The following is a 14,135-nucleotide window of genomic DNA, read 5'->3' as shown; positions in this document are numbered from 1 at the left end:
TCAGTCCTTCTAGAACTCTATATATACTTTTATTTTATTATCTTGTTTTGTATTTTATTTTATTTTTGTGCTGATACTGGGGCTTGAATTCAGGGCCTTGGTGCTTAGTTTTTTTCACTCAAGGCTGATGCTCTACTACTTGAGCTTTTTGCCTTTTTTTTTCTTCTTCTTGGCTTTTTGCTGATTAATTGAAGGTAAGAATCTCATAGACTTTCCTTCCCAGGCTGGCTTTCAATGGTGATCCTCAGATCTCAGCCTCCTGAGCTAGGCTTATACACATGAGCCTAAATATACATTTATACATAGGTACATACATACATACAATCAGATTCTGTAAGTCTACCTCCTTTTTTCCTGACTCTTTCTTTTTTTTCAGGATTCAAATCCAAGTTTTATTATAATTATGCTACACTATCTTAGATGATAAAGCAGCAATTGCATCAGCTCAGAAAAAGGGAGAACATTTCACACACAAGCTATTGCAATAACAGAACAGTTCATTAAACATCTGGGTGTACTTTTTTTTTTAATAATACAAAACATAGTAACATTTCTTCCTTTCCTCTGCCCCTTGAGGCCACCCAATCTAGAACTTCATGTTCACACAAACCTCTTTACAGCATCATGGAAGGCAAGAAAGGAAGGAAAGTGCAATTTTGAAAAGTAATGTTACAGAACCAGGGTAACAAAAATAGGGCAAAAAGTAGTGGCTCCCTCAGTAGATTCTCTGCCCACAGGTAGGTCCTGATCAGGCTCATGTCCTCAATAGGAATATGTTTTAAGAATAAACCCTGACATTAATACTGCCCTATTGTCTCTGTAACATTCCTCCTATAATCTTTTTTATCCTGTAAGCTTATTTGGAACTTCTTTAATGAACTCCACCTTGGTTTACCTCCCTGTCACGTGCTCATTTTCCTTTCAGTTTCTAAACAACAAAAACAAAAACAGGAGAGCAAGAAGCCATCAGCACAAAACCTCTTTCCTAGAAATACCTGGCCAAACACGCACAGCTGGAGCAAACAGATTGTGAAAACCAGGTCCAGCTGGCAATCTCTCAGATACTCAAGGAGATCCCGTTATTCTACATCTGTGGACTTAAAGGGATCATCATCCACAGTAGAATAAATATGTCCCTCATTACTAAGAAAATCCACAGCTTGCTTAATTGTGGCTATAGGCATATGCTGGAGCTGGTTCCAGAGATCCTGAAAGTTCAATCCTTCAGGTCTTGGGCAAGCCTTAATTAAATTCAGCACCTGATTCTGAACCACAGTAAGGCCATTGGAGGGCACGAAGCTATTCCCACTGACGTTCCCTGCATCGCTCATTCCTGGGTTGCTGAGAGAGGGTCTTTCTGCCATGGGCTGGCTGTTGGACTTGGTCAGCAACATGTGTGCATTGACCACTTCAAGAATATGTGTGGTGAACTCATTCATGTCCTCCAAGGGCATGATCTTAAATGCCACAAGGCTCTTTTTGTTCTGAAAAGATCTGAGGTGGCCACCCACTTTCACGTATGTTTCTGGAGGAACCACAGTGTTTTCACTGCTGGCATCATCTTTGTCAACCCACGGACGAACATCCATGGGTGAAGCAGTCATGTCATCTACTTTGTAAACAATATTGGTTGGAGCCTTTTCTGCATGTCTGATTATTCCCACAATAGTGACCTGTGAAATTTCAACATTCCCAATTTTGAATACTTCATCTGTGAGAGTGGCAGAAAGCAGCTGAGATATAGTACAGGTACGATGTGCTGGGCTAGGGTTCTTGATTTCCTTTCGGCCTGCGTCAGGGTCTGTGACCCGAAGCCCCCTGGGGACTGAGTGTAACTACCTGCTCCGCCATAGCTGGTGCCGCCAAAGCTTTCAAACCCACTATTCCACATCTTTTTTGCCTGTCCGTCAGGCAAGGGGCCAGAAAGTTCGGTCTGGTGAGTTCTCCAAACACCTCAGAACCCAGCTGCGGCCAGTTGTGTCTACTTTGCCCAGGCGCCACAAACTCCTGACTCTTTCTTTCTTCTTTCTATGCTTCTGCTGAACATTTTTATTGATAAAACTTTGAGTTTACTAATGATCTCTTCCTCTGCTTTGTCCAATTCTCTGCTCATTTATTAAATATTTCATTTCAATTATTGTATGTCTTTCATTTCTGCAATTTTCTTTGGCCTTTTTTTTTTTTTTTTTAAGACTAGACACAAGTTCTCTGTTTAAATCATCCTTTTGGTCATCTATTTTAGGGAACTTTAAAAATATTTATTCTAAAGGCCCTGACTAGCAATCACATTATTTAGAATATTTGGTTCTGTGTTTCCCATTGAGTTTTGGTCCTATCTCTGGCACCCTGGCTTTTTTTTATATTAACTGCTGCATATTGTGTGTGGAAGGTAGAGTGGCTGAATGATGTTGTGTTTCTTCAGAGAGACTTGCTTTTCCTGCAGCAGATGGCTAGGACAGCAGCAGATCGCTTTGCTCCAGTGTGGGACTGAGAGGATTCAAAGCTAGACCAGCCTGAGATCAGATCTATTTGATGCCTACTCCTAGGAAAGCACTCTTCAGAGATAATAACCAGAATGCTGGTCCTCCTATTAGGGACCCTAGGCTCCCCAGCACCATGAATGGCGGTATCTACCCTTTGTCTGTAACCTCCTTGCTGGCCTTTCCTGCTTAGATTCTTGGTCTCTTGGTCAAGCACATGTTCAGGGGGAATAGAGTACACATAGCCAGGTGGACCCTGCTGAGTTCTCCTTCCTCTAGTGCTTCAGCCCCTCTCTGTCTGCCTTGGAATCTGCCAATCTTTGAATCTCATTTTGCCATTGCCCTCTGCTCAGCCTCTCAACCCTGGTCTCAGGTAAAGGTAACAGAGTGTGTTAGACTCACTTCAATGTGTTCCTTTTCCTTCTGAAGTCTTTGCCCCTCAAGCCTATCTACCACTTTTGATTTCCATTTTCTTCAAAGACCTAGGACTTTCAGGGTCGGGGAATCGAGGAGAAGGGATTTAATCCAGCTCTATAGTTCCTGGCTTCTGGGTTGGTCTGATAGAAACTCCTCTAAAATAGCAAGAAGCAGAACTTGGACATCAGTTTTAAATGTTTTAAGTTAGATGTCAAGTAGCCTTTATAAAATATAAAGATATGAGGAATATACTGGAAAGGTTAGTCTTTTCTCATTCATTTCCAGCTATCCAGTTATATCAGAGAGATACTCTTACTTTTCTAATACATCCTTTCAGAAATACTCCATTTATTTGCAGATGTATCTATGTAGACACAAACTTGTTTACTCTTTCAAGAGCATCTTGAGTCCATATTTATTTCTGTGTCTGTCTGTCTGTCTGTCTGTCTGTCTGTCTGTCTGTCTGTCTGTCTGTCTGTCTGTCTATCTATCCATCCTTCCATACAATCCTGGGGCTCGAACCCAGGGCCTAAGTGCTGCCCCTCAGCATTTTGGTCAAGGCTAGTGCTCTACCACTTGAGCCACAGCTCTCCTAGCCTAGACTGTCTTTGAACCGTTATCCTCAGATTTCAGCCTCCTGAGTAGCTGGGATTATAGATGTGAACTACTGGTGCCTGCAGTTGGCTATACTTTTGATGTTTTATCCTGTCTGTTGAGAAACGTGCCATGGTGAAGATTAATGTACAAATATCTGAATCATGGCTTTCACTTTTTTGGGGTACATACCCAGAAGTGGATTTTCTGGGTCATGTGGTAGCTGTGTTTTAATGCCCAGTGCTGGTGCTTGAACCTCATAAATATCACTTAGCCAGCTCTCCAGTCCCATGTTTAACTTCTTGAGAACCCAGCCATGTGCATTTTTAATGTTGATAAATACTGCCAAATGTCTCATGTACAGGTTGAAACTGTTTATACTTCTAGCAGTGAATGAGAGTACATTTAGGCATTTATATTCCCTTGTTTATCTAGAGAATACTTCTTTGCTTTTGGAACCACTGATGCTCAAGGACAGTCCTTGCTCAGGAGGGCAGATCTTTCTAAACTTTCATACTCCTATGACTGATATCAGCTCCTGCATCAGGAGACCCCCTTCCAAAAGCTGATGAATTTATATCTTAAATTTACATCCAGTGCTTCTGCCAGAGTTTGCTTTTTTGTTTATTTGTTCTAGTACTGGGGCTTGAAATCAGGGCTTGACATTTTCCATTAGGCAGCAAACTACAATTTGAACTTCATCTGTTAATTGGAGATAAAAGTACCTAAGTCTCATGGCCTTTCTTGCCAAGCTGGCTTTGAACTGAGATCCTCAGATCTCAACCTCCTTCACACCTAGGATTACAGGCGTGAACTGGCGCCTGGTCCTGCCAAGGTTTTCTCAGGACATTGAGTCCTGGCTTTCTCATCTTCTCCCTCTGTGACATTGGCACTTTGCTTCCCTGTCTTTAGTTTAGTCTTCTGAAAAATGAGGATTAAAAATACTCATATTGTCATGGGGCTATTTGGAAAACACATGAAGAAAGAAGGCAGAGGTGAACAAAGCTGAGAAGCCATTGGTACCGTTGGCTGTTTTTGGCACACGGCCCTGCAAACTCATTGGCTGAAGAGGGGAAGGGGAGGTGGGTGGGAGCTGGCTGCTCCCTTCTCCTTGGTTTCAGCCAGGACAGAAGTTGAGCTCTCCCTAGGCACCGGGGCTGACGTGACTGGCATGCACTCTGGGCTGATTTCACATCCCAGGAGCTTCAGCCACTGCATCTTGGGAGCTGACCACAGGCCAGCAATGGAGCTTTCATGGTCTCATCCATTTTCTCCTTCCTCCCTTCCTCCCCTCCCTTTCCTTCCCTTCCCTCCCTCCCTCCCTCCTTCCCTCCCTCCCTCCCTCCCTCCCTTCCTTCTCTTCATTCCCTTCCTTTCCCTTCCCTTCCCTTCCCTTCCCTTCCCTTCCCTTCCCTTCCCTTCCCTTCCCTTCCCTCCCTCCTTTCTTCCGTTCTTTCTTTCTTCCTTCCTTTCTTTCTTTCTTCTGTTCTTTCTTTCTTTCTTTCTTTCTTTCTTTCTTTCTTTCTTTCTTTCTTTCTTTCTTCCTTCCTTCCATTCCTTTCTTTCCTTTCTTTCCTTTGTGCTAGAACTAGGGATGAACTCAAGGCCTGGGTTCTGTCCCTTAGGTATTTTACTCAAAGCTGGCACTCTACTACTTGAGCCATACCTCCACTTCTAGCTTTTTGGTGGTTAACTGGAGATAAGAGTCTCACAGACTTGCCTGTCCTGACTGACTTTGCACCTTGATCCTCAGATCTCAGCTTCCTGAGTAGCTAGGATTACAGATTTGCCTCTTGCCAAAGCCCCTGGTGAGGGGAACAGACTTCCACAGGAGCCTTGGCAGCCTCAGTAGGCGAGGATGAGAAGCTGGCTCGGGAATGATGCTTGCTCAAGGAGCCATTTGTAGTCAGTGCCACACCAAGCAGGGCACGTACTCGGCATGTAATGCCTCAGAGAATCTGCAGTACTGGCTCTGATGGCCGAGACTTCTCTTTGTAGAAGGGGCGCCTTTCAGAACTCAGTGTCCAGAGACCTGCTTGGCTTTTGTGTGTCTATGAACATTTCTCTTTTAAGAGTGTGCAGTGGGAGGAAGGTGCCCTGCACTGTGACTGTGTGGCCAGTGCAGGTCAGTTTCCCTGGGGACCTCAGGGATGACTGGCCAGTGTAGCCCCATCCAGGCATTTCTAGTTCCAGTCCCTTTCTTGCTGGGAGATGTTTTTATGGAGACAATCAGCCGCCTTTGGGAAGGGGACCAGCCATGGTTCCCCTGGGAGGGACAAGGGGGCCTTGCCCTTCACACATACACAAGTATCTTCTCCACCACCCAGGCGGACAGAGATGGGTGGGAGGAGGGTGGACCGTCTCCATGGTGAGAAGGATCTGGGACTCTGCAACTTCGCCATCTTGACCCCAGGTCCTAACCTCCTCGCAGGGCAGGGCTGAGCCTGGCCCTCTTGGAGGTAGCGAGCTTGTGGATGTGATACTCCCTGCACGTGGCCCTGCTGTGCCAGCCACAGGTCTGACTGGGGGTGGTCTGGGCGTGTTTACCTGTGTGCTGGGACTGCCCAGGTACATCTGGGCTTTCTCCAGCCTCCTCTCAGCTCTCTGGACCTGTTGGGTTGGAGCCCAAGACCTGGAAGAAAGAACTGTAGTTGTTGGTTGTGATTCCCATGGGATCTCACTGTAAGGCATACTTGGGGACCTGGGGGGTTGCTAAGCACCCCAACTGCCACCTGGCAACGGCAAGCATCCAGAAAATCCACCCGATACCTATTGCTAGGTGCACACTCACTGCAGAATTATGTGTGCCTCTGAATTTCACACAGACTTACTTCCCAAGCTGCGGTGTGGCTGAAGGAGGTTGGAGGGACATAGCTGGGCGACAGAGGAGCTGGCCGGGACACGCTGGCAATTTCTTGAAGTCCTGCCTTGTTTAGTGATCCAAATATGTGTATAGTCCTCCCTCAGAGAAAAGCGAACAGCTCTCGGGCTCCACGTAACAGGAGAAGGAGCTATGGCTGGGGTCCCTGTAGAATGACCCATGAGCCAACGCTATAGGCTTTAAAGGAAGCCACTACCATCATCACCTGCTCGCCCTGGGGACGGTGGCTTAGCTGTCCATTTCTGTCCATCTCCTGTGCAGCCTCTCGTGGGCAGAGAAGCTGTCTCCTGCCGCCTCTGCGGCAGCCAGCGCTTGCTAGCTCTGTACTCTGTATCGCACCATGATCTTTCTCTAGATGGGTGACCTTCTGCCCTTGAGCAGGTCCGATGGTCTGGTCTGTCCTCTGGGAGCCTGAGCTCAGGATTCTGGAATGCTGCTGTTTCCTAAGTCTAGTAGTGACCACTTGTTTTCCCAAGCCTTCCTCCTCACTGACCTTTGCCCAAGGCTGTTTCACTGTTCCCTCAAGACCTGTGGCCCTGAGGACATGGCAAGATGTCACCTTGACCTTGAGGCTGTTCCCATGGGAAGCTGGTGGGGGGGAGGAGAGCCAAGCAAGAAGACAGGCCTGGCGTTGGAGTCCACTGGCAACTGAACGTGCCCGGTGTTGTCCTGGCAGTGGTGAGGTGGGGGTGGGGACTGGCCCTTCCCACTCCGCGGGTCTGTTCTTAGTTGCTGTCAGGCCCAGGTTCCTGATGCCGGTATCTTCAGCACTGAAGGTTCAACCCCTCATCTGCCAGACAGGATACGGAAACCCCTCCTCCAACACTCGCCTTGACGTCCACTTGCTGTCTCAGCTTCTTCCCAGAACCATTCACGAATAATACTGTTTGCATGTTAACCTTGAGTGGCTCTTGCTGGGAGAAGTACCAGAGAGTCTCTGCCCCGTGATGTGAACTGGGAACTAATTCTGTTGCTGCCAGTTCCTACTTTTTGGATTTTCTAGAACATTCATCATGCATTATTCTAGGAGTGAACCGAATAAATCCATTAAAAACAAACAAACAAAAAACTAGGATTCGAACTCAAGGCCTTGTACTTACTAGGCAGGCGCTCTGCCACGGAGCCATGCCTTCAGCCCTAAATCCACGGCTTACACAGTGGGGGTGATGAGCAGGCTGTGTTAAAGCCACGGTGAGCCTTTGGTGGCCCTGAGCAGCAGTGGGGGGCTGGCACCCTCAGCCCCACGCAGAGGTGTGCCCTCTGAGCTGGCCTGCGGCGCTTGCTCTGTGAGGAGTTGGGGAATCTGCAGTCTGTGGCTGGTATTGGGGTGCATCCCATCCTTACCTGGCTGCAAGAGTGAAGCTGAGTTTATATGGGTAGATTATTGACACCCATTGTGTCAGCCATATCTTCCCCCACCCTAACTTTTATGCCAAGACTGGGGCTTGAACTCAGGGTTTCAGTGCTGTCTGTCTCTTGGCTGGTGCTCTATCAGTTACTTGAGCCACAGTTCCACTTCTGGCTTGCTGGTGGTTTATTGGAGATAAAGAGTCTCACGGACTTTCCTGTCCATACTGGCTTTGAACTGCAGTCCTCAGATCTCAGCTTTCTCAGAAGCTAGAGTTACAGGGGTGAGCCACCAGTGCTGGGCTCCTGGGTTGTCTCATTTCATAATGAGATGTCATTTAGTGGCTGGTACTTCCTCCTGGTGAGAACTCTGTTTGGAAGAAGTGTTACTGTGAGGCTCCCTTAGGTGGTCTCTGGATCTGTGGCTATCTGTTTTCTTTGACTTGCTCAGAGTTTTAAAATAGTCTTCTAATACTTAAACATGTGTGCAGATTGTATAGTAACTGAACTTGACTTACAGCCACGGTAGAAAGTAGTGCTATGTGACAACACAAGGCTCAGAGTAAGACTTGTGTTCACATCCTAGCTAGGTCCTTTACCTTGACCATGACCTTGAGCTTGACTTATGCCCTCTGAACTTGCTGTCTGTGGAATGGGAACTGGATGGGTTGATTAAGACATCTACAAGAAGATACTGGTATTTCATGCCCCCCCCCACCATGCCCACCCTCAAGTCCCTGGGGATACAGTTGTTAGCCTAACCGATTTGTGTTGACCATGACAGATCTGAATGAATGAGAATTGGTTACCCAGTTGTGGAAGGAGCTTGCAGAACTCCAGGGATAGGGAGAAGGTGCTATTTAATTCTCTTGGGGATAGGGAAAGCTTTTTTAAAGTGAGATTGTGCCCAAGACCTGAAGAGCCATGGGTGGGAGACAGTCCATAAGTGAAAAGGCCTAAGGAAGTTATGACTACAGGACACCAGAGGGGCCAATGTAGATGGGCAGAAATGAGGGGAAGAGAAGCAGAGAGTGTGGGCCAGGTCCTTCAGGGCCTTGCTTTTGCCCCTGAGGGAACCTGGAGCCATCAAGGGTTTTGGCTTTCAATGGTTCAGTGTGGCTGTCAGTGGGGTCTGGGAGAAGTACACGCCTCAGGGGAGGATGGAGGTGTGCATAGGCATGGTGAGGGGAAGGAAGATGCTAGGTGTGTTCTGAAGGTAGAGCCAGCAGGATCTACAGCGGGATGGCACAAGAGACAGGACAACCAAGAGTTGGATGTGTCTCTCCAGGTGGGACCAGGCATGCTGAGTTGCAGAAGGCTTGTGGACATCCTGGGGAAGGTTGGTGGGTACACTCAGGCTGTTTTAGTGTGCAGAGCTCATTCTGTGCTCTCACCACACATCTGGCAGGGCCAGGGCACTGAGCTCAGGTGTGAAGACTTCTTTCTCCAGGTCACGCTGGAGGGAAGCTGTAGGACAGTCTCACTGTGTTATGAGTTCAGTGGAAGCTGGCAAGCCTTTCGTTGCTTCTGCCTATGATCATTACTTAGGCAAGTTGCTGTTAGGAGTTATAGAAGAGTTTTAGGCCTGCCTTCACCATTTCCATATCCACAGCCCCTCAGGGCCTTAGCTGAAGCCAACCAAAGGGTGCAAAGAGAAAATGACTGGTAGAAAATTGTGATTTGTGAAGCAGCTACTTCGCTGTACCAGACAGTATCTCTTTGTGTCTTGACAGGCTCATTCAGAATATATTATGATGCATCCAAATAGAAGCAACAGAGAAGAACAGATCTGGCTGGGATAGATAGATCTGGGTGGTCACGTGACCTTATCAAAGAAAGGAGAAGTCAGGGTGTGGAATGAAAAGCATAGCCCAGAGTGAAGGCTGCGGGAAGGTGGAAGTAGGAGGATGGTCAGCAGTCCAGCCCCAGACTCCTAAAAGTGTTTGTAGTTAGATTTCAAGAATATAATGGATGCAGATTCTTGGGTGGCTTTTCAGGAAAGCCAGCACCAGTGGCTCACACCTGTAATCCTAGCTACTCTGGAGGCTGCGATCTGAGGATCACAGTTTGAAACCAGCCTGGGCAGGAAAGTACATGAGACTCTAATCTCCAAGGAACCACTAAAAAATCTGGAAGTGGAGCTGTAGCTCAAGTGATAGAGTGATAGCCTTGAGCAATAATAGCTCAGGGGTACCCAAGGCCTGAATTCAAGCTCCAGCAACAGCAAACGCATATGCATGCATGCATGTACATGTGCACGCACGCATGCACGCACGCACACACACACACACACACATCCCCATATAGAAGGGATTAGAAACTAGGAGGGAGACAAGAATGGAAGGGCAGCTATAGAGGAAGTAGCTTAAGGATTCCTGGTAAGATTTACTCCTTAGACAGGGAGTGAAGCCAAGCCACTGTTGTCCCAGTTGTTGGAGTCCAGTCTGCTTCACTCACTTGAGCCTTCGTGCCAGGATGGAAGTGAGCTGCTCTGTGACAGGGAGGCAGTTGGTGTGAGCGTCCATTTCAGTCAGCATCCTTCTCAGCTCTGCCCCTCCGCCTGGAGATGCGGGCTGTGCGCAGTTCCAGCAGGGTTTTATTTATTTTATTTGCAAATTCTTTATTGTGATTAAGTGATTACATAATTTCACAAATTTCACAGTATTGTGAGATAGTGATACTTAAAGTCACAAACACATGCTGACTTTCATGGGGCAAATTGTCTATGTGGCCTATAAAGTTTATGAGTTCTATGAGCTTTGACAATACAGTTATTTCTTCCACATTGGGTGATATGTACATTCCTTTCCTTTTGCATAGCATCAGCTGTTCCCTCTTTCCCCCTCGTTCCTTCCCTCCCTCCCTCCCTCCTATCACTGCTTAGTTTGTTTTGATCAATGTCCAGTGCAGCTGATGAGTCTCACTGTTGTATGTTTTTCCCTGATTCCCTTTAGTTCTGTGTCCTCCTCCTAGTTTCCCTCAGGTGTACACATATACACCATATATGTGATCAGCAGCATGAAGTTATTTAGTAGTTATTTGACCAGATGAGTGGAGGTCCTTTGTTTTTCAAGTCTTGTTAACTTTGTTGTATCACCTTATGTTTTGGATTTAACATCCACTTATGAGGGAGTCCATGTGCTGTTTGTCTCTTTGCTCTTGGCTTACCTCACTCAACGTGATTTCTTCTAGTTCCATCCATTTCCCTGCAAATGCCATTATTTTGTCCTTTCTAATGGCTGCATAATTTCCCATTGTTTATAGATACCACAATTTTTGGATCCATTCATCTGCAGTGGGGCATCTGGGTTGTTTCCATATCTCGGCTATTGTGAACAGTGCTGCAATAAACATGGAGGCGTGTGTGTCCTTGTATCCTGGTTCCTGTTGTTCAGGATAGATGCCTAGGAGTGATATGGCTGGGTCATAGGGGAGGTCAATATTTAGCTTTCTGAGGACCCTCCAGACTGCTTTCCAAAGTAGTTGTATAAGTGTACATTCCCACCAGCAGTGAAATAGGGTTCCTCTTTCTCCGCATCCCCTCCAGCATTTGTCCTTGGCTGACTTGAGGATGTGGGACATTCTGACGGGGGTAAGGTGGTATCTCAAGATTGTTTTTATTTGCATTTCCTTCACAACCAAGGATGGTGAACATTTCCTCACGTGTTTCTTTGCCATTTTTATCTCTCCTTCTGAGAAGTCTCTCTTTAGTTCCCTTGTCCATTTAGTAATTGGTTTATTAGGTTTGGGAGGGATTAGGTTCTTGAGTTCCCTGTATATACTGGATATTAACCTCTTGTGTGATATATTGCTGGTAAATATTTTTTCCCAATTAGTTGGTTGTCTTTCTAGCTTGGTTGCTATAGCTTTAGCTGTTCCTGCAGTGTTTTAGAGCTGGCTTTCTCATATGGTGGCCCCTAGCCATATTTGAATTTAAATGCAGTTAGAAGGGGCTAGGAAGATGGCTCAATGGTAGAGTGCTTGTCTTGCATTCATGAGGCCCTGGGTTCCATTCCTCAGCACCACATAAGCAGAAAAAGCTGGAAGCCGCGCTGTGGCTCAAGTGGTAGAGCGCTAGCCTTGGGCTGAAGAGCTGAGGGACAGCGCCCAGGCCCAGAGTTCAAGACCCAAAACTGGCCAAAAAAAAAAAAAGTCAGTTCCTTAGCATTACTGGCTACATGTGGCTAGTGGCTTCCATGTTGGACAGCACAGTTTCAGATCCCTTCCATGTTGTGGAAAGTTCTTTAGAGCGACGGCTTGCCCCTTGGGCCATGTCTCCTAGCTGACAGCTCATTAACTCACCAAATCTCTAAGGAACACCCGCCCTGTGCCATATACTCTTGGTGAGGGAGGGCTCCAGGTACCACACACGTGGCCATCTGCGGGCCCAAGGGGCTGTCTCCTGAGTCTGTATCACCATGGCCAGCACAGTGTCCCCTTTCTCTGGAGACTGGCAAGGAGTCCAGGCCATCGACTAGAAGTCCTACAATACTAGTCATTCCCATACATGGTAGACCACCTGGCCCCTCGCTGCTCTTGGCAGTACTGTTTGCCTTTCCTGCATGGAGCCCAGGGACTTGCATTGATGACCAATGACTGTTGAATGGCTGGGGTTGGGACCTCATTGGGTAGAGTGGAGTTTGGAGATTTCACATATTATATGACATGGTCCCTTGTTCAGGGAGAACTGAGCTGTTTGGAATTCATCCTTCTAGGCTTAGAGTACATCATCCTCCTGCTCTTTATTTCCTGCCTCCTGCAGCTTCCTCTGAGAAGTACTGGGGCTCGAACTCAGAAACTAGGCACTGTCCCTTAGCATTTTTGCTTAAGGCTGTTGCTCTACCTCTTTGAGCTACAGCTCCACTTCCAGCTTTTTTGGTGGTTAATTGGAGATAAGAGTCTCACAGACTTTCCTGCCTGGGCTGGCTTTGAAGTGCAATCCTCAGATCTCAGCCTCTTGAATAGCTAGGATTATAGGCATGAGCCACTGACACCTGGGCTTCCAGTGTCCTTTTAACTTACAATTGGTTTTCCCAGAGGCTCCAAGCCTGGGTAAACTAGACACAAGACTAGTTCAGACAGATTTGCCAGGTCACAGTGGTATGTATTTATGTTGCTACACAAGCATGCAGCACACCCTTAGGACACATATGGGCACCACCAAACAAGCAGCCTTCATACACACACACACACACACACACACACACACACACACACACACACACACACACACACACACACACACACACACACATCTTGTATAGACACAGTGTACACACACATACACACACATCAGGGCATGTGCACACTAGCGCCTAGATACTGTTGGCCTCTTTCTCCACTTGCATCTCTCCCTCTGCTTTACAAGGATGCTGTAGGTAGCTAGCTTCTCCCCAGCAGAGTTCATTTACCCACATCCTTCCTGGCTGCCTGCCCTGCTGTGATTAACTCCTGAATGCCTCATCAGAGATCAGCCGTAACAACTTGGGGCCCCTGGGAGCAAAGTTGGCCTCCTTCCTCCATCTCATCTCTGAGCTGGCACAAAGCAGAGCCTGGCCTGAGTCACTGCCAAGGCGATGACACTTAACTGGTTCTTTCTCGCGCCCGATGGAGGCCATGCTGACAGACTGCCCTGCGCAGCACCTAGGACAGGCCTGGGGGTCTGGATTGGTTTTTTGTTTTTTCTTTTTCTCTACCCACAGAGCCTTCCAGGGCCTTCCAGAGCTTGTTCTTTCTCTACACTCTGTTTGATTCTATTCCCAGAGAGGGTCAGGACCTTGAGTTTATTATCATACTGTATTTTGACAATAACCAACCAAGGCATGGAGAGAAAACAGTGAAGCATTTGACCTGTTGCCTTCCTCTGTTTGTACACAGCCCCAGCCTAGCACGCCAGCTCGGGCTCCCAGGATTCAGCTGCATGTCCCTCTCCTCTGAACCCCCCTTTCAGCCTGAACTTGACCTCCTTCTACAGCCTTCCCACCCGGTATTCGAGAATGAGAGTTCAGGCTGGGCGCCAGTGGCCCACGCCTGTCATCCTAGCTACTAAGGAGGCTGAGATCTGAGGATCTCAGTTCAAAGCCAGCCTGGGCAGGAAAGTCCCTGACACTCTTATCTCCAATTAACCACCAGAAAACCAGAAATGGTGCTGTGGCTCAAGTGGTAGAGTGCTCACCTTGAGCTGAAGAGGTCAGGGACAGTGCGCAGGCCCAGAGTTCAAGCCCCACAACAAACAACAAGAAAGAATGAGAGTTCACCACTTCTCAGCTCAGCACATTCTTTGTACTGTGAAAATGCTCCCCCCTCGGAAAGCAACAATCTGCTCCCCAGCGGCGCCCTGCATTCACCTTCTCTTGGGAGGCTGCAATACGAGCCTCGTCTCTTCTCCACGCCCAGCTTTCCCCACGTGTGAGCTC

General features: G+C 47.4%; 2 protein-coding genes across 5 annotated transcripts in view; one reads left to right on the top strand and one right to left on the bottom strand.

Moving 5' to 3' along the window:
- Nucleotides 1-14,135, top strand: part of Adcy3 (adenylate cyclase 3) — a 96,480-nt gene that overhangs the window by 49,272 nt on the left and 33,073 nt on the right. The gene's annotated exons all lie outside the window — the stretch shown is intronic.
- LOC138829002 (replication protein A 32 kDa subunit-like) lies at nt 1,080-1,891 on the bottom strand. The gene is made up of 2 exons (XM_070024986.1): nt 1,754-1,891; nt 1,080-1,673 (listed from the first exon to the last, which is right to left on the bottom strand). The coding sequence occupies exons 1-2, from the start codon at nt 1,889-1,891 to the stop codon at nt 1,080-1,082; spliced, it is 732 nt and encodes a 243-aa protein (XP_069881087.1).

This window comes from Dipodomys merriami, unplaced genomic scaffold, assembly GCF_024711535.1.
Source record: "Dipodomys merriami isolate MVZ:Mamm:240054 unplaced genomic scaffold, mDipMer1.0.p SCAF_17, whole genome shotgun sequence".
NCBI lineage: Eukaryota > Metazoa > Chordata > Mammalia > Rodentia > Heteromyidae > Dipodomys > Dipodomys merriami.
The sequence above is the reverse complement of the archived record's forward strand: the minus strand, read 5'-3'. Positions and strand labels throughout refer to the sequence as shown.

Bases quoted from the DNA above. Each gene is read 5' to 3' on its own strand.
- LOC138829002 (XM_070024986.1), bottom strand. From the start codon at position 1,891: ATGTGGAATAGTGGGTTTGAAAGCTTTGGCGGCACCAGCTATGGCGGA. The intron at 1,674-1,753 runs GTACCTGTACTA...GAAATTTCACAG, and splicing joins GAACCCTAGCCCAGCACATC to GTCACTATTGTGGGAATAAT.